Source organism: Ursus americanus, chromosome 25 (assembly GCF_024610735.1).
Source record: "Ursus americanus isolate L20-20 chromosome 25, mUrsAme1.1.p, whole genome shotgun sequence".
NCBI lineage: Eukaryota > Metazoa > Chordata > Mammalia > Carnivora > Ursidae > Ursus > Ursus americanus.
The window spans coordinates 20,489,447-20,516,900 of NC_142151.1; the positions used below are offsets into that span (position 1 = coordinate 20,489,447).

Genomic DNA, 27,454 nt, shown 5'->3' on the forward strand with positions numbered 1-27,454 from the left:
TTACCTTTTGAAAGCTAAAGTTATATCATTTTGGTACCCTCTGCAAGTCAGTAATGCAGCTGACTGGGCAGGGAGCAGAGCACAACAGTTTTACCATCACTAAGTTACTATCGTGTCTTAAGGAAAAACTATAACATGAATGAAATATTGTCTGCATTCACACCAGTTCCTTTTTTTTCCCCTTCTCTTTTTCCTTCTATTAATATCCTCTCTTTTCTAGAGTTCGTCTAGAATGAAAGATGCTTTTTCTGTTTTTTAAAGTTTAGAAGGAGATAAACTTGATAAAGTTCATACTCGAATATTTATATTATTGTTCCTGACCATTTAAAATATGTGGGAATTCATGGGATATAATTTTCTCAAGTACCGGGTATTTTTCTACTTCCTGAGAACAACAGTTTGGTCCCGCTAATAGTTCATACTGGATACACAATGAAACCACCTGGGGATCTTTTAAAATACAAACTCCTGGTTTCCACTCTCTTGAGATCTTGATTCATTTGATACATACTAAGGGTTATGTAAATGATGTAACCCAAACTTTCTCCTGTTGGTGTGGACTGACATAGCTCAGGGCCAAATTTGTGGCCCATCTCTTGGAAATGTTCCAAGGTCACACTGCCACCATTTTGGGGTCAAAGTCTCACTTATAATTACTTTTAACTTTTCCTATCTTTACATTCTTTGTCTTGATTTCCTTACTTATTGTGTATTTTTTGCTCAATAAACTGCCTGATATCCAAAGAATCAATAAATAAATTGAGAGAGAGAAGGAAGCATAGCTTAATGCAAAGAAAACTATTTTAGCTGTAGAATTCATATTCGTGAATAAAGTACATGGCAGGTGAGAAAGTTGTGTTCAGAGCACTTTGGAGCTTTTCAAGTTGTTCATGATTGTTGATATCTCTGTCCTAGTAGATAAGTCTCAGTAGTTCAAATCTCTTTTCTATATGTCTCACACTAAGCTCAGCTCTTTCCTAGCTGTGAAAACTGATCTTGCAGATCACAAGCAACATTCTATATTAAAATCTTCTATCAGTCCATATCAACCTTTCCAAAGGAATTGTTAATATAATCATGACCACTCTGGAATTTGAAAAGTTCTGAATTGGCTTCTAATGATCTGAGAAGTATTATGTTTAATAGTAGTTTAAGTGAATGTATAATTGTCAATAAAAATTCTGTGTAAACCGGTCTTATAATTTATGGGTGGTGGTAGAAGTAGCAACATCAACAATAATAACATTAATAGTAACAGCAGTAATTATAGTAACATGTGCCAGACCTCCTTTACCGTCACACTACAACTCTGTAATAATAAGTAGTTATTAACCCATTTTACAGATAAGGAGACTGAGTCCCTGTTCACCTTGTAAATGAACAATCTTTAAGAATTCCAAGGCCCAGGCCATACCTCATGCTAATTAAATCAGACCTCCTGGGAATACTATAGTATTTCTGAGCATCAGTATTTTTTTTTAATTTCCCAGGTAATTCCAATATATGGACAAGTTTGAGAATCAGTGTTCTCGAACATTAAATACTTAGACTGCTTTAGCTTAGTTTCCCACAGAAACACTTTCTGTAAATTATTCTTTGAGCTTTGATTGAAGATATATCAAAAACAAAACAAAACAAAAACCCTGTTCTATAAAATATGCCCTTGCGCTTGCTAAAAAACTATGTGGTTCAATATTGTCTGCATTATACATCATATGATGAGTTTTTCTTTTTTTACAATATGCTACTTGGAGAACACTTTCTCTTTAAGAATTATTATTCTTTTCTCTATAAAATATAGAGAGTTATGTGACTTAACATGTTTTCTTTTTCTGCCTTAACTTGCAGGAAGCTCACAGTTAAACTAACATTTTGTTGTTGTTGTTTCAGAACTATACATTTATTTGCAATAGTGTATATTCTTTCCTCCTTTTGTTCTCAGTTTGGATTTCTTTTTTTAAAATTAGACCTGTGTTCTCTACAAAAAAGATTTTTTGAAGGTAAGTGGGAATTTTTTTATTTAGTGCCTAAACTGACATAAAATTTTATATACATGCTAATCACAGATAACTTGATTTCCAAATTATATGACTTATTTCCAAGTAGTAACACAGGAAGACTCAGACTTGTTAGACATTATTGATTACTGACTGTTAATGACAAATTGTCTTAATGCGCCCTAGCATGATATATTGTTAGACTGAAATATAGACACATATCTAAAAAAAAAAAGTAAATTATATAGTATTTAAATTTTTTGTATTTGCCTTTAGTGATTCCATCCTTTTCCTTCTTGACCTCTTTGCTTTGTTTCTCTTTGTCATTTTTAATGATGTCTGCATCATGCTTTAGTCCTTCCTTTGGAAGCATTTTGGGCAAAAAGAAAAAAGGAATGGCAGTGAGCACATTCACTCCTGCACAAATCAAAAAGCCAAACCACCATGCACCAACCCAACGAGTATCAGTGGGAGTTATGGTCAGATCATCTGTAAAGAGATATACACATTTTTATTAGCTTGTCACGATTTCCTGCATGAACTACAGAAAATTAATATTACAGTTCTCAGGTTTTATCCAAGTACAGAATTTATAAATAATTTAGACATTCATAAAATTTGCCTAACAATATGTTATTACAATATTGCCTAGAAATAAATTATTTTGGCTCTCTGTCCTCTCCTGTAGGGAATTTATAAACAGATACTTATTAAATAACTACAAGCTCTATTTAATTACATATAAATGATTATTTGATTAGAAGAAATTCAGACCTACGTTGTCTTTGTATCTCTTGAAAAAAGGACACATAGTTGTGACACAAGAGAAAGAGCACTGGATTTTGAGTCAGAAGGTCAGCATTTTAACTTGTTTTCCTGTTCACTGGTCTGAAATATTTGAAAAATTATTTAAACTCCTTTACTCCAGTTCGCACACCTGAAAAGAGGAATTAGTCGACTCACCAAGTCGACCCATTAAAGCAAGAACTACCTGTGATAACATAAGTGAAGGTGATTTGTGTATTCTAGACACTATAAATAAATTTTATTGAATTACCTGTGTTCACAGATCCAGTGTCAACATAAACATGTGCACAGAATGATGCTAACAAAAGTCCAATCAAAGGACCAATGATAGCTCCTGTTTCTACAAACCCTAAAAATAAATGAAAACATAAAGTTATAGTATACTTATATACCCACATAAAGAGTCCTAATTCCATGAAAAGTCTGAAGACTGCATTGTTTTGGCCTCAGATATGTTTGCCTTAAACTTTCAATCGGTAAGAAAATTAAGCTTTGTGTACATATAAGTAACAAGTTTGTTTCTGTTAATGTGGAAAAAAAGAACCTCAAAATTTAAAACCACTTTCTCTAGGCCTCCAAATTCTCTTGCGTGATAAATCTCAGGTAAAATCTGCTGTAGCAGCACAGGCTGGGATCATGCTGTTGACACCACAACACAGTGAGAGTCTTTTCCTACTTCCCATAGGCACATTTTTTGGAGGAATTCTAGACCAACACCACGTTCGAGAAATTTCTTGTGGCATGTTCCTCAGAAAACCTTCACTCCCAGATCTCTGACTTGAAACCTCTTCTGGCTATGTCCTCACTGTTATTGATACTTCTCTTCTTTCATCATGATCTCCTTTCTTATCCTTCACATTCTTGTCTTTCATTTTCATCAGTCCCCTCTGCCCTCACAACTTCTTACTCATCTAGAATTTCATCATCAGTGAGCTCATGGCTTATCTACAATTCAGAATTGAGGCTGAGCCATCCCCGCTGCTGAAAACCCAGACATGAACTTCTTCAACTTGTTCCTCCTTACTTCAAAAGATGTCTTCTGCCTTCTCCATGGTTCCATAGGCTAGCCCCCCACCACCGCCCAATACACAGACCTGACTTCTTGACCTCAACCCCTTCTATCTTCTCTGAGGTCTTGCTCAACTAAACATGACTTTTTTTTTGTGCTGGTTCAGTCTCCCTTATTCACTGATTACAATAGCTCCCATCCACCCTTCTTTTTTTCCTTTCACTACACTCTCCATTTACATCCTCACCACTTCCTGAATCTGCTCAAATCCTTCCACATTCTTCTCAAAATACTTGCAGGTTGCACCAGTGTCCTTTTTGCCGCTTATTTGGTGTCCTTTTCTGGTCTCCATTCTCCTAACTCTTTATGTTATTTGACATTGCAGGCTAGCTCCTCTTTTGACATTTCCTCTTAATACTTTCACAAAATTATACATTTATTGTTTACTTTTTCCCTTGTGACTACTCCTTTGATTTTTCTTCTTCCTATTCTGCTCAATAACTAAAAGTGTTCCCTAGTGTTTTATCCTAGGATTTCTCACTAAATATGCCTTCCCATGGCAAAGTCCTTTCTCTCTCTCAATTTCAGTTATTTTCTCCATATAAGTGATTCCCAAAATTCATTTCTAGCTTTTATGTTCTCTCCTAAACTTCAGAGCCATATGTGGAACTATTTTCTTCCATATTATAGCTTATTGATTTATAGTTATTTAATTACATGCATGTGCACTTTATTTATTTCATTTTTTAAGTCTAATTTTTTTTTTCAAATTTAAGTACCCACAGGTATTTATTAGATTTGGTTGATTTATAATTAAGTAGTTATTTATATACTAAACCTTATATGGACTATGTCTTATTCATCTTAGTACATATAGAGATTATTACTATTATTTCCATATATTATACACCTTAGTATTTATTGAATAAAAAATACAGATTATAACAAGGTGTTTGTTAATTTATTGCAGGCAAGCATTTGTATTCTTTCGAGATAAGTATGTGAAGGGATTTGAAAGGACAGAAAAGAAAAACATCGAAAAAGCTTATTGCAAATCAATAAGTCATCAAAAAGGGCCAAAAATTTCTTGGGGTAAGTAAGGATCTCTAAATATTTTGATCTGTCTCAATTATGTGTAGCTCTGTTCTGATCTTCTTTCATCTTCTTTGACATTTGTGGTTCTTAAAATATATGTCTACATTAATAGCGAAATGTCTCTAGACTAAAAGTTACACTTTTGTTAAGTAACAACAGATGGAACAACTAAAGAATACAAATAAGCTATTCATAATAAATTAAGAACATGTAGGAGATTGGAAGACAACATAAGAAAGTAGATCTTATTTTGGTTATTGTGGGAGGTGACATTGATGGATTTTAGAAAAGGAAATTTCAAGAAATATAACCGAAATATGAACCAGATATTTGTCAAGGATCTGAAAAGGCCTGACTAGCTTGGAGAGATTGTGAAGAAACTAAATAGACTGAGTAATAAGTGGAGATACCAGATTTAGTAAAGAAAGAGCCAGTATGTTTTATAGACATGGTAGAGAAGCCATGATTAAAACAATATTTGAGAAAAAATATACTGCAAGAATGTGCATAAAAAATTGAAAGAAAAAATGCTAGTGATAATATGACCAATGAAGATGTTATAATAATCTACAGATGAAGTAATGAGGATCCACACAAAAATAGAGATAATGAAAATAGTGAGAAAGATTTTGAATATAAGAGACATTTTAAAGAAAACATTGGTAAATCACTTAACAGACTTGATATAAAGTGGTGCCAAAGAATTGGACGAGTCAAAGAAAACTCCAGGGGCACTACATGAGTGGTATTTTTAATAGCAAAAAGCAGAGTTAGAAAAGTAGCTTATTTGAAGTTAGCTCAATTCAGTAAACTTTTATTGATGGCCAGCTGTGCCAAAGTACTCTGCTTGTCATTCTGGAAATCACTGAGTCCAAATAACTGACATCCACCCTTAAGGAAATTTCTTTTCTGAAAAGAGGCTAAGGCAGATTTTCAAACTCACCAATATATAAAGGAGAATTTTCAGATTTGGCAAAATCTTCTATGTAGGAAATACCCAAAGGCATGATGGGAGTTTCACCAATTCCACGTATGATATTTCCTACTAGTACATACATCCACATTAATGATTTAACTTCTTTCACGCACTCTGTATTAAAAGAAAAAAAAAGATATTGTATTAGTGTTTTGGTAGTAAAGTGTCAGTAACACTTAATTTTAGATTTTTGGTGAACATTTCACAGTTCTTATGTGACATGGCATCTTGTCAATGATTTATATTACTATGTCAACAATGTATCATTGGACCATCCCATTTGCATTTTCTGACAGAGTCTGTAGGTATGGCCAAATATAAGTGGTATGCTGGAGCCAGTTCCTACTGAGTTGGGATAGATGAGTAGTATACACATCTCTTTTCAATTTAGTATTTAATGGTAACACATTGGTAGTTTGATGACAGTATTTACACCACAGAAATTGACAAACACTAAAAGCCAGAACTTTTTTCCCTCCAGAGAGACCGTTTACCAGCAACTACTGAACCCAGTTAGCTGCTCTGAGAACTACCCCATTTCTGTACTAACATAGGGAAGAGAAAAAAAAATGAACACAATTATCTCTCCCTAGAATTGATACTGTAAGATTTAAATCAGAATCTCATTGAAGTTTGAATTCTCAACAGCTCTCATTACTTTATAGAAACTAAAAATATTTATCTGGGTAGTAATCACATTTTCTCCATAGAACCTATGCACACTGTAACCACCAAATAATTTTTAACAGAGAAACCACCCCAATCCTTGGAGCAGCACTGACTAGTAGAATAACAAAGAGTAGGCCAAAAGGAATCGAAAGGGAGAAAGATAGACAGTTGTCTGAAAACAGCCAATTCTGTTCTAAGCTAATATAGCTATCAAGCCAGGAGGACAGTCTGTTGGGTCATGTTTTCAGGAAAGACAATGACAACTTATTTTTGTCTCCTATAATCTGCCCAGGTACCCACAGATGTGAGGCTCCTGAGCACAGCTGGGCCTGGAAATATCTTGTGAGGTTTATCTCTCAGTCGTTCCCAGTCCAGAAAATCATAATGCCAATTTTTGGGTATTCATGTGTTTTTTTTATGGTGAGCACAGTGATTTGTGTCTAGAGATGATAGGCAAATTCTAGGCCTACTTCAGGACAAAATTTAACATGTCAGGTGATCAAAGAATTAATGCACTTTTCTGGAGATTCACTAGACTGGGAAGGTTTTGATTTATCTACTACAATGCAGATTTAAAAAAAATAGAAAATAGGTCAGTCTTTGGCAAAAGTCAGCTTAGGAAGAGAATATAGGCCACCATTGATGTCACTGGGTATTTTTTGTTTGTTTGTTTCTTTCCCCAGGGAGTTGCTTTGGCTTAGAGTTTCTGAGGCAGCTATTCTTACACTCCTTGAAACTGTTTAGTTTCCTCTGATTCCATGCCAGCAGTGAAATTCCCAGCCTTGGGAACCAATGTAACTCCCACTGATATGAATCCAGCATAATGAATGTCCCCATCAGAGCAACAGAAGTTCTAGTCTGAGGTAAATCAATGGGTTACCTCCAGACTAAGCATCACCAGAAGACTATATAGATCCCTTAAAACAGGAAGGAGCAGAAGCTGGCATGTTGGGGCCTGGGACTGCAGGAAGCCAGAAAAAGCACCACTATTGTGTCAGACTATAAATTAGTATCTCTGGAAAAGAGGAAGAAGTAGGGCAGAAAGAGAAGTTCCTAGTTCAGCAGAAAGAGAATAGAGTAAATCAGAGTTATAGAATACTTGCCTGCTTTCTCTGCTATAAAAGATCAGTGTTATAACACAAATCTTTTTGTTTCTATTTCTATTACTCATTCACAAATCATCAGCATAAATCCATCTTTCTAAGATGTCTTCCTCTGTGGAATTAGCTCTAAGTGGTCCTTGGGTGGATATCTTTGACTTAGTTTTAAATAACCATTTCAAATAATAGATAAGTTATTCTTATTAAGTATATTGAAATATAAGAGGAATAACATTTAAATTATGAGCCATTTCTATTTCCCTCCATGATCTCCTCCAAAATCTCTGAAAAAAATAAAATTTCTTTTGTTCATTGACCTTACTCTCTTAACCAAACTTAATAACATTCAGATCCCCTCAACAGAAAGTGTTCAGTTACAAATTCACTGAACAGAATACAATACAATGAGGTAGACAACCTGATGGATCTTCTGTTGGTCTGAAAATCTGGGTTCCATTTTCCACACACAAGAAACTGTTTGAGGACAAATTGCCTGAAACTGAAACTGTAGATTCATATTCATATCTGTATGAACACAGGGAAAGCATGGTGATGTTATGGAGCCAATGAAGACAATGTGAACATTGTGAAGATTATTAACTCCTGCTTCACTTAAGACACAGAATCCAAATCCAGGAAATATTTCTTTTCATTTTGCCAACAAGTTATCATAAATTTATATCATCAAAAAGAAGTTGCCACTCACTGTCAATGCATAATCCCTTGACAGCTAGCTTTCAATTATCTGTATGTGGATGATCTACCTTTTAAACCATCTGACATCAACTTTCAGTGGTTTCTTAGGTGATCATTTCCTGGAAATAATTACTGTGGGATAAGGAACAAAAACCAAGAAAAATAATAGACTCAACAAAGCATAATTAAAGGCTTTGGGGGGGGGGAACAACACAACAAAACAAGTCTCCCACTTTCTGAGAAGCCAAACAATAATTCCTTCACATGTTTATTAATGCCCTCAGAGAAACAAACATGTACCCATCATAATGAGAAACCTGAGGAGAACCTCAAACACTGTAGCGGCATAATGTAATGACTTTTCCTCTTCTCATGAGAACAGAAGTGTTAATAAACTATGACCATTTATCTTAGGCAAATTACCACAAGATCCACATGCCCTTTCTCAGAATGAAAATTACATGCTACAACAATGGAAGAAAATATGTCCAGCTCTATTTGTTAGAAATTGCACTGGGTTGGTTTCTATATTTCTATCAGATAAGAGAAAGCCAAAGAAAATTTGCCTTTCTGAGTTTCAAATGAGCTAAAGAGTGTTATGCTTGGATGTCACCAATAGTCCTAATTACTATGTTATAGAACATAATAAAAAGGGTTAAAATACCTTCCCCTTAGAATAACTGCCCAGGCATACACATATAACTTGGTTGTGAATCATTGACAAAAGCTTCTGTCTCCACACCCATGATCCCATGGGACATGGAAGCTTCAGACTAAATAAATAAATAAATAAATAAATAAATAAATAAATAAATAAATAAAATTAAATAATACCTTTAGCAGAATATAAAAAGAAATGAAAATAATAGCTGAATATTACTTGCCTTTGTCTTGGATAGGATGGGAGAGGATAGGATAAGATAGGAAAGGAAACAAAAGAACAGTAGAAATTCTTTGCCTTGAAAACTCTGATCCCTTTAGAAATATCTGAAAGTTAAATTATTTTTTCATTTAAATTACCTACTCAAACCCAATAATTCATTCCATGTCTATTCATTCCCCAAACATCAGCAAATGGTAGTAAATGGATTTTAAAATAGGAAAGGAAAAGACATAATGCCAAGCAGATAAAGAGAAGGGAAGATTTGACAAGAAGAGAGGTTTAATAGGATTTTGAAAATGGAAAAGCAGATAAGTGAATGATCACTGAATTCATAGATATGAGAAGCACAACCCTGAGTAAGTGACTATAGGAGAGCAACTAAACACATGCTACACAAACCTGGAGAGCTTCAGGCAAGAAACAAGATACTTCTAAAGTGAGAGTATGCATGGTCCCAAAAGAGGATTGTTTAAAGTTTGTATAAGGAGCAGTTGAGCCCTTATAGTCATCCTCTGCCATTGCAACTGAATATGGCCTTTGTCTCTAGAGACTAAATAGACACTAAGGACAGGGATGCCATACTAAAAACTGCAGATATTAGGTTAAAAAAATCTACATACTGAAAAATGAGATGCCCACTCCCATGTGCTGGTAGCCAAGCTTCCATCTGCCAGAAAATGGATTGGAGAATCACTGCCTAAGATAACTCACAGTCTATGGGCAGTTCCAAGCCACCTAAAAATAGCCAGACCCTGTACAATCACTCTACAAGGAAGTCTTCCATTAATTAAGCCTTACACACATACACAGAACTTCCAGTTAGCTTGTTGTTGTTATTCCTCTCTCTTAAATATGAATAGATAACCAAGAACCACCAGATATATGGGGAAAGCCTATAACATTTAAGATAGAGACAAAAACAAATAAAAACTGTACACTCAGAGGAAACAGAGACAATGAAGAGAGATAAAGAAAATTTAGATGGAAAAAGACATTGCATTCTGAAAGAACAAAATGTTCCTTAAAAGATACATTCAGAGAACAAAGGAGTCCTTGGAAATTAAAAATGTGATGCAAAAGTTAGAAATTCATTCAGAGCTTTGGAAGATAAAGGTGTCTCCCAAAAAGTAACAAAAAGACAAGGATATAGAAAATTGGAGAAAAAAGATGAGAAATATATAGACTTAATCCCGGATGTATAGAATTCAAACAGTAGAAGTTCTAGAAAGAGAAAATGGGGAAGTGGTGTATCATTAACACATAACTTCTCCAAATTATCTTATACCAAGATAATTATCATGAATCTAGACTCTGGAGCTTGAAAGAAAATCCAAATAGCTCCCAGAGAAAAGAAACTGGTCACAGGCATTAGAGTGGCATAAGATTCTCAATAGTAACACTGGAAGCTAGAAAACATTGGAACGACGTCTTCAAAATCCATAGGAAAATATTTCCAATCTAGAATTTTATATCAGCCAGGCTATCTAATCAGATGTGAGAGTAGAAGAGAATATTTTCAGACATCCACGGTCTTCAAATTTCTACTTCCCTTACACACTTTTTCAGAAACCTATTGGTTTGTGTTTTCCATAGAAAGGAGTGAGAGTAAAAAGGGAAGCAGAAGATATGATATCCGGGATATAAGTTAACAGAATGGAGTAAAGAGGCAAAGCAAATTCCCAAGGGCAACGATAAGGGAAAATTTCAAGGAAGGAGCCATGCACCAAGCCTAGGGAGATTCCAATTCAGATTGTAGACAGAGAATTGATGGTGACATAGAGGTATCTCTAAGACAAAAATGAAACCTTGTGATATGTATGAGCATTTTGAGATGTTGCCCTATCAGTGGAGAGTTTAGTGATAATTAGTAAGAGATAAAAGAAAATGACTCAAATAAAAAGGTAACAATTATTAAATCCAAGGAAAACAACAATGATTTAAGAAAGGAATAACGGCATGGTTCAACAGTGAAAGATACATAGTCATACACATGGAAATAGTGAATATAATTTTATAGCAGAAGATCAGTATACATTATATAACACAAAAGTGTTAACAACTAAAAGGATGAACATTTACTTAGAACCAAGGAGGCAAATAGCAGAAGAAAGAACTAAAAGAGTTGCAAGTAGCTACTCCTGGAAAGCAGTAATATGGACAATGTTGAAGGGGCAGGGGAAAACTCTTTTATCAATATAATTTTATTTTTACAAGTTGGTGCACACATTACTTTGGTAAAAATTAAAATAAAAATCAACCTTCAGACTGGCCTCTTAGTGACCTACATACAAGTCAACAGAACCTCATTGTAATTAGAAGTGTCTAAATAATCCCTGGAAAAGAAAAAACCCACATTTCACCAGGTCCTAAAAATCTTTTCATCAGACTCCACTCCATAAAACCCCAAATCTCTGTTTCATAGATGGACAAAATGTGACTCTGTAAGTGAGGCAAGGCAGCCCAGAGCAAACGGACTGGTGGAATGGAATCTGCATCTTTCAGCTCCCATTGCGGTACCCTGTGCTTTTAGGAAGTATTACTCCTAGAAAGGGAATTTCAAGTTTCATTCCATACAGTCAAAAGTTGAACTTAAAAAGTCATCAGAAACTGGAATACTTACCGGTCCATGAGGAAATGAGGTAGAGATTGTAAGAAACACCCCAGGCCCATAACCACACATCCAACACCAATCAGTATAGGTCTATGTAATTTGGTTCCAAAATAACTCACAAATATAATCAACAAAAGATTTCCTAGGAAAAAATTGAGATGAAAAAATGAATATTTCAGTAAGTATGAACAATAGCTTAGCTTCATCCAATCATTCACTATCTGGCATTTATTATATAAAAACTATCTCAAATACCAGGACTGGTGCTAGGAATGCATGAAGCAATAAATAAGACACAACTCCTGCCTTGAAGAAGGACTCTGTTACACAATGTCGGCAAATACATAAACAGATCTCTGTGGAACACCAACATTTAAAGAGGGCAGAAGAAGAGAAGCCAGTGGAAAGGATGGGGCAATGGTTCTGAGAGATGTTAAAGATTCTGTGTGTGATTATGTAGCTTAGAAAAATTGGATGCCAAATTCACCTCTGGCCTTTCCCTCTATGTCTGCTCCATGCTTGAAAAGAGAAGCCAAAGTCAAATTCAGATAGATATATGTTTTAACTCATTATTTAAATATAACTAAATATTGGTCAATATAACCAGCCAGAGATCTATGTTTATTTTTACTTCTCTCCTTAGAAGTATAAAATAGTAGTTCCTCACTTCACCAACTGGGTCTTAGAAGTAAGTCTTGCTATGGGAAGTAAATTCAATGAAAAGTTTATCCATGTCTTAGGATGAAGTTTAAGGATAAAGAAACTAATTGGGGAGGCTCCATTCCAATGGACAAGCCCTTGATAAGAATGGCGTAAAGGGTTGAAAGAAACAAACACATGAGGAAGTTTTCATATGATACATTTTAAATTCAGTAATCAATATTTTCCCTGATCCTACTCTACATAAGGAAAACCTCTGTGATGAGCTTGAGAATTATAAAAATGTAAAAAACTCTTCCTCAAGTTGTTAATAATTTTCCAAGTAGTAGTGTATCTTTTGTATGACCTTTTTTAAATTTTTAAATTTAAAATTTTTTTAATAATTTTTATTTTGTTATATTAGTCACCATACAGTACATCCCCAGTTTTTGATGCAATGTTCCATGATTATTTGCGTATAACACCCAGTGCACCATGCAATATGTGCCCTCCTTAATACCCATCACCAGCCCATCCCAATCCCTCATCCCCTCCCCTCTGAAGCATTCAGTTTGTTTCCCAGAGTCCACAGTCTCTCATGGAAGGCGGGGTTAAACAGAAGGGGGAATGAACCAGTAGTGTATATTCTGAAGACTTTTCTTTCCATATCTACTTCTCTCTAGTCTGCCTTGTAAGGAGAAGAGATGTCAGCACCTACAGTGTTTCATATGGATGGTGACCCCACCAAGTGCCACCACACTGTCCTCCCTAGGTTCCTAAAATCCCCATCATCAAAGCCATTCACGCTGAAGGTATTATTTCTGGAAAGCCACCGTTCAAAATCCATATTCATTTTTGAAATGAGAAGAAAGGAAGAGCCTTCTCTCCACGTAAGGGTGAGCTTTTCTAGCTACCTTTCTCTGTTGGTAAAATAATCACTATGAGAGGGAATAGAAATGGATAACATTTTATCAAGGGTATGGAGAACACTGTCTATAAAAATTACTGAGGAAAGGTAAGCAAATGAATGCATTTCTTGGCATCTGTAAATTACCTCTCCTTGTCACTTCACCGATTATTTCAGATCTTCATCATTCTTCTCAAGCCACCTATCACTACTCACTTTCCATAGTTAATACTTTCTACTTTGTCAAGAAATTTGGGTCAGTCATATTTCCCACCTCATGGCTTTACCACCTTCCTTCAGTTTCAGTGGTTGTGGTGCCCATCTGACCATCCAAGGTCTAACACCCTATCTGGGCACCCCCATTCTCTCCAGCAACTTACTTCAAGAATTAAAATCTCTCTCACACATTTTAAGTGTCTCCCTCTCTGCTGTGTTTTAATTACAGATACTCTCTAGTTTCTCTACAAGCTAATAGTCACCTGTAGTCACAGATTCCATTTCTTCCCCTCCTATTCTTTCCCAAAGTCACTGCTCTCTTTCTGTCTTCTAGCGTCTCTATCTACTCTTCAGCTAAAAGTGTCCTCACCAAGAACATCAATTATCACATCATAAAACCCAGGGAATAGTTTTCTATACTTGTTTAACTGGATATGTCTATGCTTTTGAGACTGCTGACAAATTTTTCTTTTGGAAACTTCCCTCCCTTGGTATCTATCATAACATTCTCTCCTGCTTCCCCTCTTAATTCTCTGACTATTCCTTCTCTTAACCCTTTTGTGGGTTCCTTTCTTCCACCTGTTCCTTAAGTATTGGTGCACCTCAGAGATCCACCTTTGTCCATAGTACTTATCTACCTGTACCCTCTCCCTAAATAGCCTCATCTGTTCTTTAGTTTTAACAACTGTTTATTCAGTAATCAGTAGCTCTAGCCCAAATAGTTCCTCCAATGCTTCTAGCTCATAAAACTGCCATGGTGACATCATTACTCAAAGGCCTCACTGCTAATACCACAAATAATTTGCCTAAACAGAACTCATCATCATCCCCATTGCCACCACCACAATCTTGTCCCCCTTCTCCTATTCTCTGTCTCAGCACCTGTATCCACTCCACTGCCCAAGTTGTAACCTGGGGATTCCTGCTTTTCTCATTTGCCACATCCAATCTGTCACTAAGTTCTCAGGAACTTAACCCCTAAATATTTTGTAGGTCACCCTCTTCTCTGTATTTCTACCAGTATGATCCTAACTCAGACCCAGATATGTCTCTCCTGTGCTTTTGTGTTGGCCTGCTAGGATCCTCTCTGGTTGGCTGGCCACCTTCAAACGTATCTCTAACATAGCCACAAGCATGGCCCTGCTTAAAAGCAAATCTGACCTTTGTTTTAAATAGGTGCTCTTAATCTTAATAAGCAGTGTATAAACAAACCTCCAAGGAGTCCACAGATAGAAATCAGGGGTTCCATGAACTTGAGTGAGAACAAATGTTACATACTTATTTTCACTAAATTTTAATTAAAATTAATATTAGCATTTTCTTTGGTAGTGAGAGTAGATACAAACTGTGGTATCATTAACAGTACTTACGATTTTGTCACAGATTGTCACTAATAGAAATTATAGATATTTGCATATGATATTACAGTTGTTGTAAACACCTCAAAATATTAACCCTACTTATTACTTAAAAAATTAGTGTAGAAATTATATTTAGTATATTGGTAAGCACAAATATTACTATATGACAAGTTGTTTTAATATTTTGATGACTTTATTCAAATAAAATGGGGTTCCTTTTTACTTTTATAATTTTTATTTTATGCAAGTTTCATAGCAAGCACACAAGGCTAACCATAGTTCATTTCTCACCCCTGCCCATTTCTCCAGACTCATATCTTAATAATTCCCACATAAGCTTTGTGAGTCAATAATATTGGGCTGAATGTTACTCCCTATACAAATTACTATGCTACCTCACCCTTTTGCTTCTTCTGTTGGAATTCTCTTCACACTCATCCCTGCTTCCTCACTTAGAAAACATTTTACTCATCCTTCAACACCTTCCCTAATTAAGGCTGTGTCCCTGATGCCACCAAACTTACTACCTTCAATTAAAATTATTATTGTACATTGATGCCCTCCATTAGATTGTGAGCTGAGTCCAGGCAGGACTGTATAGTTATTTCTAACTCCATCACCAGGATCCAGCACACAAGTGGTGCAGAGTTGGGTCTGGGGGGAGGGGTGGCTAAACACTAGGAGACAAGACCAAGCATCACCCGTTTCAGTTTTGCCTCTCCTCAATCCTGATTTTTCTTCCAGGTATTAAGTATATTAAAGGTAACTTTCACCTTGGAGGAAGTAGAAGCTACTTTAAAACTGTGAAAGAATGGCATTCATTTTTCTATGCAGCTTTGTTTACAGGAGAAATCTTTCTCTTCCTCAGTCTTCCCATTTCTTCACATCTTCCCAGTCCTCCACAAAAATCAGACAGTAAGAATTGATTTTATTCTTTTCTAGAGTCTATTTCTGAAATACATTCAGGGAGATGTGAAAACAGTTTCTTTTTCCCTCTGCACTTAGAAAGAAGAATTGTTAACCTCTCAGAAACAGCAAGAGAAGAAAAATACTTGTATTTTCCTTTAGAAAACAGATTCCTTTGTTTTCTATGATATATATCTTTTAAATAGGAAGATAGAGCTTTTAAGAATTATCAAAAGATAGATTAAATATAAAAATTCTAAATACTCTGCTACATAACCAAAAAACAATTAGAATAAAAAGTCTGATGGTGGGATGTGTGGCAACATTTAGGTGTTATTTGGGGGATAATATTTAAATGAATTGTTTCTAAGAATATTCCAAAGTTAACAAGGCTATTCATTCAGTTTGGAAAGCATGTTATTCAGTCAGATCAGATGTCCTAAAACTGCAAATAAGGAGAATAAAATTCTGACTAGCTTTATAGATAAAATAAAATATAAAGAGAAGTAATGTAAAAACAATTCATTACCAATCTCAAAGCTCCCGTTAATAAATCCAACTAGAGATGTAGGGATGTTGAATTGTCTCTCTATTTGTGTGATCATGGAATTCATATAAGATCCAGATAGTGTTTTGGATACAAATGCACATGTTATTGCCAGAAGAAATATCTAGGGAGAAAAGAATATAAGAAAACATAGGAAAATTTTATTTTTGATTACATATTTTTATATTTGCCACCTGTTGACAAAATATCTTCAAACATAAGACTGATGTCTCCAACAAAGTAACCCTTGAATATGCAAGAAAATTTTAATGTGGTCTGTTCTTCTGGTCTTTCATGCAATGTTATCTCTTTGAAAACTCCAAGTGGGACTGATTAGTAATATTGAATTTTGTAGGTAGTTGTAGCCTCATTATTTTATAGGCACATCTTGTATGTACACAGAAGCAGCCATTCTAAATAAGATATAGCTAATAGCTTAAATAGATCTTCAGCACTATAATGCTATCTGTAGTACAAAGAATACATATACGATAATAAAAAAAGGAATGTGGCATTACACAAAGACATTATTTCTGTAGCAAATTTGCGCAGGGTCTCTCCAAAGTAACAGGTAAATTATGCAACATTAGATTGCTGCTCGCTCCCAGTTTATGTATTTAAAGCAATGTTTTATGTTATAATATATATATACATATTATGTTATAATATACATATATACATATTATATTATATTATATTATATTATATTATATTATGTTATATATTATATTAAAGTAATTATAAACCATTGTAAAAGTGTTTCTAAACTGACCAGGTATTTGCTATAAGAAATGAATATGAATACAATAAATTTCCATGTATTGAATCACATTCCCTGTATACTGATAGAATTTCAGAGGACAGTCAAGTGAATGTGATCCATAACAAAAATCAAGGACAGCTTAACAAATAGAACCATTGTGATCACCAAAAGCTAATACGGTCTTACTAAAAATGTGGAAAAGTCAAAATTTTGATAGTTTTATTAAATTAAAAAGAAAGAGATTTCAGTAAGAGATTTGGCAAAGGAGTGTTATATACCAGGTAATAGTATAGTTAGGTAGATTAAGCACTACTTCAAAACCAACAAAGTAGTGATGAATATATTTGGGTCATCCTGAATGGTGGTTTCCAACCCTATGCCACAGGGCTTTTTCCTTGGTCTCACTTAGAGATGTTTCCTGAGGACAATTCCATCCTGGGAGACTATTCAGTCTAATGTCTAGCCAGCATACTCAAATCCCTAAAATCCTCACCGCTCCACCTTCCACATTCTTAATCTTGATCCAGCCCCAACAATTTATATTGCACCTGTACATTCCCTTCAAAATTATTCACAATCTTTTCTATTTCTCAGTCTTCAAACCAGTCAGGTGCTTTTCATGACCAGCAAATGATCTCCGCAACGTCATCGTCAAGCTCACCTCCATCTCTGCCCCTCTAATTCCCCTCCTGCCTTTGAACATAGGTGTCCCTTTTCCAGTACAATAAAAATCCCTCCACCCATGCTTTTGAATTCATTCTTCCCATTTGAGACATGATTTATCAGTAAATACTCTCTCCTCTATTTTCAACCTCACACCCTTTACTGCCTCTCTCCCCACTAATTCATAAATATATTCAAGATATTTCTGTCTTTAAAAAATATATTTTTCCCCTAACCCCTGATAGTTGCTACTCCAGCTACCATCAGGCTGTTTAGAAGAATAATCTAGGTTTATTGCCTAGACTCTAGCCTTTAAAAAATATATTTTTCCCCTAACCCCTGATAGTTGCTACTCCAGCTACCATCAGGCTGTTTAGAAGAATAATCTAGGTTTATTGCCTAGACTCTAGCCTTCCATTCCTTTAGTTTCCTGCTGTCTGGCCTCTCCTGAAGCTACTCCATAAAAGGTCAAAAACAACTTCTTAGTTTCCAAGTTCAATAAATATTTCTCAGTTCTCAACTAACCTGATGTCCCTGACTCATTTGACCCCACTAATCTCTCTTTTCTTCCTAAAATTCCCTCCCCCCATACATACCTATATGTCTACCTACCTGCTAGACTCTATTCAGTCTTCTCTTTGGCCAACCCCTTCAGGATTTGTCATGTACCTTCTACTCTTTGTGCTATATGTGCTCTCCCTAAGAAATCTCACTTATTCCTGTAGCTTTCCCTATTACCCATATGCTGAAATCTCTCAAATGTACACACAGTTTAGCTGAGACAATTGCCAGCATTCCTTAGTTGCCTCTAGACGTGTCTACACCTACACTCCCTCCATTTGCCACCACCACTAATTTGAAGCTTAGTAAATATCTGTCAAATGAATTAATAAAATGCATAACTAGCATGTGATTTCGCTTCTTAAAACGTCTTAGTGATTTCCCACAAGCAAAAATCTCTACTTTCTTAGATGGCAAATAATGTCTCATCTATATCTCAGTATCATCTCCTGCTGCTTGTCCCTGGACATAATGTTCTACTTACAGTTTCTTAATTCACCATGCCTTTTCACATCTCAGTGCCTTTTACAGGATGGCATTCCACTTGTAAAATTTTTCTAAGGTATATTCTATCTCTATTATCAACTCTATCTACATTTCTATTGTGAAGACTTCCTTGTCTCTTTGCTCCCCAGGCAGCCTTGACTACTCACTCATTACCTACCTGCTGTGTACTGTCTCTGTTATACCTCTTATCACAATGCACTTTATGTATGTGCCTGGATGCCTATAACCTCCTCCCTCACTATACTGTGAACAATTCAAATGTAGGATCCATATATTATTTACCGTTGTATCTTTGATGTCTACTAAATGCCTAAAGAATAGTAGACACTCTATACAAGTATGCTGAATGAATGACAGAATAAGTATTCGAAAACATCCTGAAGAGGAGGTCAGAACTGAAAGTAGGCTAAATATAAGATGAAATGTAATAGGATTAAATAAATACTCCTAAGCTGAGTTGGTTGTACCAATTCATTTGGAGAAATTTGAATAGAAATTTATGTGAAAGGGGAAAGATTTATACGATCTGAAGAGAAAACAGAAGGGGGAATGAACCATGAGAGACTGTGGACTCTGGAAACAAACTGAGGGCTTCAGAGGGGTGGGGTGTGGGGGAATGGGAAAGGCTGGTGATGGGTATTAAGGAGGGCACATATTGCATGGTGCACTGGGTGCTATAGGCAAATAATGAATCATGGAACATTGCAACAAAAACTGGGCATGTACTGTATGGTGACTAATATAACAAAATGAAAATTATTTTAAAAAAAGAAATTTATGTGAAAAAGACCTGGGAAAATAAAAATATCAAGCTCAGTATGAGTCAAACTGTTACATGGCTGAGAAGATAATATGGCTAGATGTCTAGCTGTTTATTCTTTTATAGTAAATGTCATTTGTAGAAACTGACTCCACACTATAAATCTTTGCAAAACACATGATTGAGAATAAAAAATTATCATATGGATTTATGATTTAGGTTTTATATTTAAAAGTAAGGTATACCAAACAACATATGAATCATATTTGGGAGAAAATTTTATTTTATTTTACATTTTAAGAAAGGAGACTCGATGAATCCTGACCCCAAGTTTCTTTTCTAAAACACCTAGATAGGTTGCCTATATAGTTTGGTTCTACTCACAAAGTGAAAGCAAACAGTGGCTATTCTGACTCATGTCTGATACAAAATAACCTCTATCTTTATGAATCTAGTCCTACTAGCATTTAACAGTAATGCTCAGAGTTTGAAGCAAACTTATTAAGGACAGCCCTCTGATGCGTTCTAAAGAGTTTTGCTTAATATGCATATTTCTAAGTTCAGAGAAGCAAAAAAAAAATATATGTATATATATATATATATATATATATATATACATCTGACTATTAGGCAGTTGGTGCCCAATTTTACCTGATAAACTTGTCCTCTCAATATTTTGCCATAACATGAACATCAATATCTAATCTTGCCAAACTCCAAAGTAAGCAAATATTAAATTAAGAGTACTTATTTATAAATAACAACTGAATTGACTTTTTTTTAATTAAATTAGCCAACATATAGTACATCATTAGTTTCAGATGTAGTGTTCAATAATTCATCAGTCGCATATAACACCCAGTGCTCATCATATCATGTGCCCTCCTTAATGCCTATCACCCAGTTCCCCATCCCCTCACCCACATCCCCTTCAGCAACCCTCAGTTTGTTTCCCAGAGTTAAGAGTCTCTCATGGTTTGTCTCCGTCTCTGATTTCTTCCCATTCAGTTTTCCCTCCCTTCCCTTATGATCCTCTGGACTATTTCTTATATTCCACATATGTGTGAAACCATATGATAATTGTCTTTCTCTGATTGACTTACTTGACTTTTGTACACAAATGCTATTAATTTTTCTTCCAAGATTTTATTTAAATTCCAGTTAGGTAACATATAATGCTATCAATAATAATAGTTAATATTTATTGAATGTTTACAATATTCTAGTCATTTTTCCAAGTTCGCAATATGAAAAAATCCTATGAAATAGGAGTATTGTTGTTAGCTTTTTCAAATAAGAAAGCTGAAGCAGAAAGAGGTTAAAGAACTCATCTAACTTCACATGGCAAGTATGCAGTTGAGCCTAGGGATGAACACAGGGCGCCTGAGCCTAGATCCTTATTTTTTCTTAATAATATTTTTTATTATATTATGTTAGTAACCAAACAGTACGAAAATATGGAACACTTCACGAATTTGCGTGTCATCCTTGCGCTAATCTTCTCTGTATCGTTCCAATTTTAGTATATGTGCTGCCAAAGTAAGCACATAGATCCTTATTTTTAACCACTTAGTTTTAGAAGAAGGACATGAGAATTGGGGGACAATTTAAGAGGAATTTTTTAAATAATTAATATGACATTTTAGGCAAAAGTAGTTTTCTAGATCACAATTCTCTATGTCTATGCACGTGTGTAGATTTTCCCTACACGTGTGTGAAGGGAAAACACACTGATAGGGAGAATATTGGTGGCAGTTTTAGTCTGGAAACCACTTGCAGGCACTAGCTGTAGAATCCAGACAAATTTCCAGATCCCTTGGTTTAAAACAAATTCAAATTTTCTTTGAAGGCAAATGGCTTTGAAGCTATACAAAAAGAATTTGCTTTGAAATAAGCAAGAATGCCAGAAACAGCTAACAAAATGGGCATTATTCTTACAGAGAATGATTGATATGTTGCCAAAGCCTGAAGTAAACATTTGTTTTACTGGGTCATTGTGAAGTAATCATTGCATGCAGATCAACAAAGCATTTCTGCCCAATAAACCGTTTTCTAGGAGAGACCCCCATACTCCTCTGGGTTAGAAACCCCACAAGGGTGAGCATTAAAATGGCCTTTTGATACAAGAATTAAATCCTGCTGTAACATAGTATGTGCCTGAAAACTTTAAGACCTTATCTTCCATTTAAGTTCCTCAAAACCATTTCTGATTGAATTGCCTGAATCAATAGCCCTATTTAACCCTTAGTTTAAAACCAACCTCAGCAAAGCAAGAAATTATCAATATATCAGGTAATGTGACATTAACATTAAATCACGTCATGTGAGCAACTTTACAAACTCCAGGTTAAAAAAAAAAAGGCACATATACATATATCCACACACACAAGTCCATACCTTCATTTTGGAAAGACATCTTACTCTATGGGTTTCAATTCTTTTCTCAATTTCTGCCATGTTGCTCCTCTGAGTGTTCCAAGGTACTTAGGTTTTAAATCTTGATATTTCTTAGTTCATTCCTTTTAAGAGGACAAAAATCTATTAACTGACAAAATCAGAAATTGTCATTCTTTTGAAGAAAGCACGGAATCTGAGTAGGAATCAGAATCCATTGTATTACAAAAATACCTGAGAAGCTTTGATTCAGATCTGGAAGAAAATAATGACGTTAGAGAAGATTTAGTTGCTAATTTTCCATTGAGAAAGTTACATCAAATAACTTTAGTTACTCTTTAGCGAGATTAAAGAAATTAGAATAATTTGCTATGGTCCCCTTGCAAAATAATAACCACGTGGTTAAAACAAAGCTTTTCATTTCTTTAGCCAAACAAATAGAACCAAACTGAGCTTTTTGGACTTACATGAAAATGCTGCTTTTATGTACACAGAGACTTTGATTTGTGTTTGTGCTAAAAATCTGCTTCAACAAGCCTACCAAGGCTCAAAAATCTCTTTTTGGCCAGGCTCCCTCTTGAAGTTCTTTGCGTTCCAAGACTTCCCTGGAGTCTCAGGAAGGGAAACGTTTTCTGGGGCACTGCTGATTCACGGAAACCTGGGGAGATATGGAATTTTAATCATGGAAATAGCCTCAGTAAAAATAACAAATAATTCTATGATCTGGAAAAGAATCCTACAGTTCCAAGTTAGAATGTGAGATTTAGAAGAAGACCAAACATGTAAGTGGATCTATATGCTTACACATATAATAAATACAGATATATGTCTATTTACACTATATATATTATATAGGCACACATTTTTATCTGTATAACAAAAGATGAGTTAAACGCTATTAAATTCTACTAACCTCTTGTCAGAGATTTTGTCTGCTTGTGTCTTCAAACTAGGGCATTATTTTGCACCAAAACCAAAGTGTTTCACTCTGGCAATATTTATTCTAGTAAATCTCCTTCAAGTTGCCAGAATGATACCCTAGTAGTATCCCCAGCATTAATATATTAAAATCCTCTGAACAATATCCATTTAACAAGTGATCCTCAGTGACACTAATTTATAAAACCTAATTACTTTGCCTCCATGCATTTGCTGAATCCTACTTCCCTACACACATTAAGGCAACAGCCACTGAACAATTGTGTATGAGCTTAGTTCTCTTTACTCATCCTCTCACAGACAAAACAAACATTTCTTGAAAGTCTGCTATGTACCAACCATAGTGCTAAGTGTAGGATTTTGGCAGTGAACAACACAGATAAGCTGTCTTATAAACAAAATAAACCAGTTAGAAAGGTGTAAGCTTCTATGGAAAGTACTTGGACCCGGATCCCAAGGATTTTTATTTGAAAAAAGGTAAAACTTTTTTTTTAAAGATTTTATTTATTTATTTGACAGAGAGAGACAGCCAGCGAGAGAGGGAACACAAGCAGGGGGAGTGGGAGAGGAAGAAGCAGGCTCCCAGCAGAGGAGCCTGATGTGGGGCTCGATCCCAGAACGCCGGAATCACGCCCTGAGCCGAAGGCAGACGATTAACGACTGAGCCACCCAGGGGCCGAAAAAAGGTAAAACTTCTAAATAAAACATTGGAATACAACTGAATAGCATAGGACCAAATACAAATTGTTTGGTACATAAGTGGTGAAAACTTCGTAGATCATACATGTAAATAATTAGAGACAGTCTTGGCAAATCTGAATAGCATACAAATGAACTCATGCTGAAATCCCCCCGCCAAAGTGCTTAATCACCTTAATTATAGAGCAAGTATATGGCACTAGTATTGGAAAAAGCGATAGATAGGGTTAATTTTTCAAAAGATGGGAACTGCTAGTCTTTGGTCCTTAATCGTAATATATCTACTTTTATCAGAAACCTCTCAACTGTCCTCATTTCTTCCTTCTCACGATTTAGAATCCAGTCTTGCTCCTCTCTTTTGTTTTTTTGCCTTCTATTCTCCTTGCCGATATCTGAACCCAATTATGGTCACCCAATCAAACAATAAGAGAGGGTGAAAACCTATTCCTCTTCCATGTCAAAGTTAGCTTCACTCTTTTTAGTGGCTAAAGTCATGACTATTCTAAATGCCTATTTTTGCTATGCAGTGGCCACAGGACGTGGAAGGTGGGGTTAGTGACACAGAAAATCCCCACAAACAGGAATTCTCATGTCCCATCTCTGCATTGTGATACTATGTACCCATCTTGAGCAGTTTTTATGACCATGCCTCAAAAATTTGTTCAAAATGTGTTTATTGTCTTGAGAGAAGTTTAATAAACAGTTGTTTATAAACAACTGGGGTAAGAGGTAGTGTTTGAAGCTAAGCCCTTGAAAGGAATTAAATGTGATCAGGTTAACACTAAACATTCCCTAAAACATTTTAGCTTTTCAGACACATTTTAAAAATTTTAATGGAGGAAAATAAATAAATGAATGAATGAATGAAGTCTATTCTTTCTTTTAAAAAAAATCATGAAACCCAATAGTTAATGTCACAGTCACTATTGAGTACTCTGGCTCTAAATCAGGGAATGCACGTGTTGTTTCTTCATATCCTTGTGGCCCTGCAAGTGCCAGCCATGTGAACAGACCCCTTTTGTTAGCACAGTGTTGTTTATACGGTGACTTCTGCTCCTGGGACTGCAGTGTCACCAACAAATCCCCATCAATCATTACTGTTAATGAAAACAACTTGCTCAAGTTTTATTAAGTGGAGAAGCATTTTCCTTCTCTAACTCCTTCTCAGCATTCAAATGGGGGCAAGTAATTCTTTAGTATGCATTCTTGCACAAATGTGGTTGAATTTCTTCCATGCCTACTCATCACAACCCTACTGGCGTTCTTTGTTTTTGTTTTGTTTTTTAGTTGTGGTGAAAGCACATTATAGAATTGTTTAACTAAATGTGTATTTGGGGTCATTGGACCTCTAGAGCTTTTTCATCTTGCATGACTGAAACTTTATAACCATTGAATAGCAATGCTCAGAGTTTTTGGCAACCCTGGGTCGTCAGCCCTTAGTGATATGTCTCAATCGCAGAAAAACACAGTGTTTTACAAAACAAGTCTTGCTTGTGACTTTTCCCCAGTGTTAAGTATCTAGACAGAGTTTTTTATTACTATAAATCACTGGGGGGAAATGCATATGTTTAATTTTACATTATTCTATACTATTGAATTAATAAAAATAAAGGTTTTCCTTTATCATGGCAAAACTAGTAGTACATATATGAAGAAGACTTAAGAGAACATCCTTCCCCTGGGGAAAAAAAAAAGAGAGGGCTGCACCAGCAAAAATCTTACAAAAGTTGTTTATTTTCAGAATCTTCAAATCGCTCCTAGCTCTGCAAGAAAAGCCTGTTGGTGGTATCCAGCTGAAAAACTTTCAGCCAATACCAAATCAAGTAAGTGCCAATAACTCATGTGTAGAAGCAACAATAACTCTTTGTGTGATGCCTTCCAAATTATTTTTCTTCTATTAGTTCATTTTCATCTAAAATAAAAAAATAAGATAATGGATTCTCCAAATCAGCCTTACAAATATAGGTATTATTTTACTTCTTACATTCAGAGGGAGGTACCAGGAATGCATAATTCCAGGCAAAAGTAGAGGAGAAACTTAACTGAATCATAGACTCATACATTGATTACACAAATGGAAAATGGAACACACAAAAAACACAAGCAAAAACCGCCATCAGCAATCCAGCAATAAAAATACCTACCTTGTTACTTTGAATACTGTCTAACTCTGGATAATAGACCAAGACGTGGAAAAGTAAAAGTAAACCTGAAAACTGACTTCTAAATCTTTAGGAGCACTGTTTGTAAATATCATCAGTGTTATATCCCATGCCAAGACATTCTAGAGAATTATTAGATAATTATGAGAATAGCCACTGTTTTCCACACTTGCAATTTTTTTCAAAGATTTATTTATTTTAGAGAGAGAGAGAGCACAAGAGCATGAACAGGGGCAGGGGTGGGGGCAGAGGGAGAGACTCTCAAGTGAACTCCCTGCTGACTTACTGAGTTCAGGGCCTGAACTTAGCTTGATCTCATGACCCTGAAATCATGACCCTGAGATCATGACCCTTAGATCATGACCCTTAGATCATGACCCAAGCCAAAACCAAGAGTGGGAGGCTCAACCAACTGAGCCACTCGGGTGCCCCTTCCACACTTGCAATTTAAACGCTTTCATTTCTTCAGATTATTATACCAATTCTTTTCTTCCTTTTGCCTGTATAGACCTAATTTTGGATACAAAAACATGTTCCTTCATTTAATTCTGGCATGTAGATACTGAGTTGCTCCTTTTCCTCACAGAGATAAGATTTTATGTTTGTAAAGCTCCCCAAATACCTGAAAATCCAATAAAATGTTTCTATTCTTCTGTAACCCATTGATTTATGTATTTGTTCATTCACATTAAAGGAGGCAGCTAGACAGAGTAAAAAGGTCAGAACTTGAAGCCCAGGTAGCGAATTCTAGTTTAGTTGTGAGTCGTTTAAACTCTTTGAGCCTTGTTTTCCTTACCTAGGATGTGGGATAGCTACGTGTTTATGCCTACCTTGCAAGATTTTTAATGACGATTGAGTTATAAAATTTACATAATGCCCCTCGTGGGGTTGTTGGAATGAAATAGTTACTCCATAAATGGCAATGGTTATTATTCATTCATTCCCCAAATATTTATGAAGACTCTACTGAATTCCAAGCATAGTCGTTGGTGCTAGAGATACAAAGATGGATAACATATGTGCTTGCTCATAAGCTATTGGGAGGAATAGACAATTAAATGATAATTGTAGCTAGCTAGTGCCATAATGCAGACAATCTGAGCAAAGTAGAGGGAAGAGGCAATTAATGAGAACCTTTTATTTGGATATTCATTTGGAATACCATTTGAGTACAGCACAATAGTTTAAGTACTTGGGCTTTTAAATGAAGCACAGCTAGTTTGAAAGCCTGTTGTTAAACTAGCTGTGGGATTTTGTACAAGTCACCTTAATCTATCCACACAGTGAAGACAGCCTCTATCTTTCATATCAGCCAAGGTCCAGACAGAAAAAAATAACTCAGGGATACACAGCCCCTGCCAGAGGCACTCCTGCAGAGGGTGGATATATGACCTGGCTTTTCTTCTCTTTACAACCCTGTCAAAAGGTCAGAAATAACAGAAGTCAAACCAGTGAATCACTGAAGTAGTAATTAGTAAAAGTTTACTGTGAACACACCAAAAAAAGAAAGTTTGCAAAACGAGGAACATGGAGTGAGGCTCGGGAGTATATTATTATAAAGCATCTCATATAGTAAGAAAACAGTGA

General features: G+C 35.5%; 1 protein-coding gene and 1 pseudogene across 7 annotated transcripts in view; both read right to left on the reverse strand.

Moving 5' to 3' along the window:
* The window catches only part of SLCO1A2 (solute carrier organic anion transporter family member 1A2), a 158,250-nt gene that overhangs the window by 79,581 nt on the left and 51,215 nt on the right, over positions 1–27,454 (reverse strand). For 5 of the 7 annotated variants that reach the window (XM_045781464.2, XM_045781459.2, XM_045781460.2 and 2 more), the window contains 8 exons: positions 22,535–22,725; positions 22,071–22,192; positions 16,402–16,543; positions 11,853–11,985; positions 8,072–8,178; positions 5,852–5,998; positions 3,055–3,153; positions 2,268–2,486 (listed from right to left, as the gene is read on the reverse strand). In XM_045781464.2, coding sequence (XP_045637420.2) covers positions 2,268–2,486; positions 3,055–3,153; positions 5,852–5,998; positions 8,072–8,178; positions 11,853–11,985; positions 16,402–16,543; positions 22,071–22,130 — 907 coding nt within the window. In that variant the 5' untranslated portion in view covers positions 22,131–22,192; positions 22,535–22,725. Of the gene's footprint in view, positions 1–2,267; positions 2,487–3,054; positions 3,154–5,851; positions 5,999–8,071; positions 8,179–11,852; positions 11,986–16,401; positions 16,544–22,070; positions 22,193–22,301; positions 22,323–22,534; positions 22,726–27,454 lie in introns of all 7 variants that reach the window. The other 2 variants (XM_087855675.1, XM_087855677.1) reach the window with 2 other exon arrangements.
* On the reverse strand, positions 21,125–21,220 carry LOC123781802 (U6 spliceosomal RNA; annotated as a pseudogene).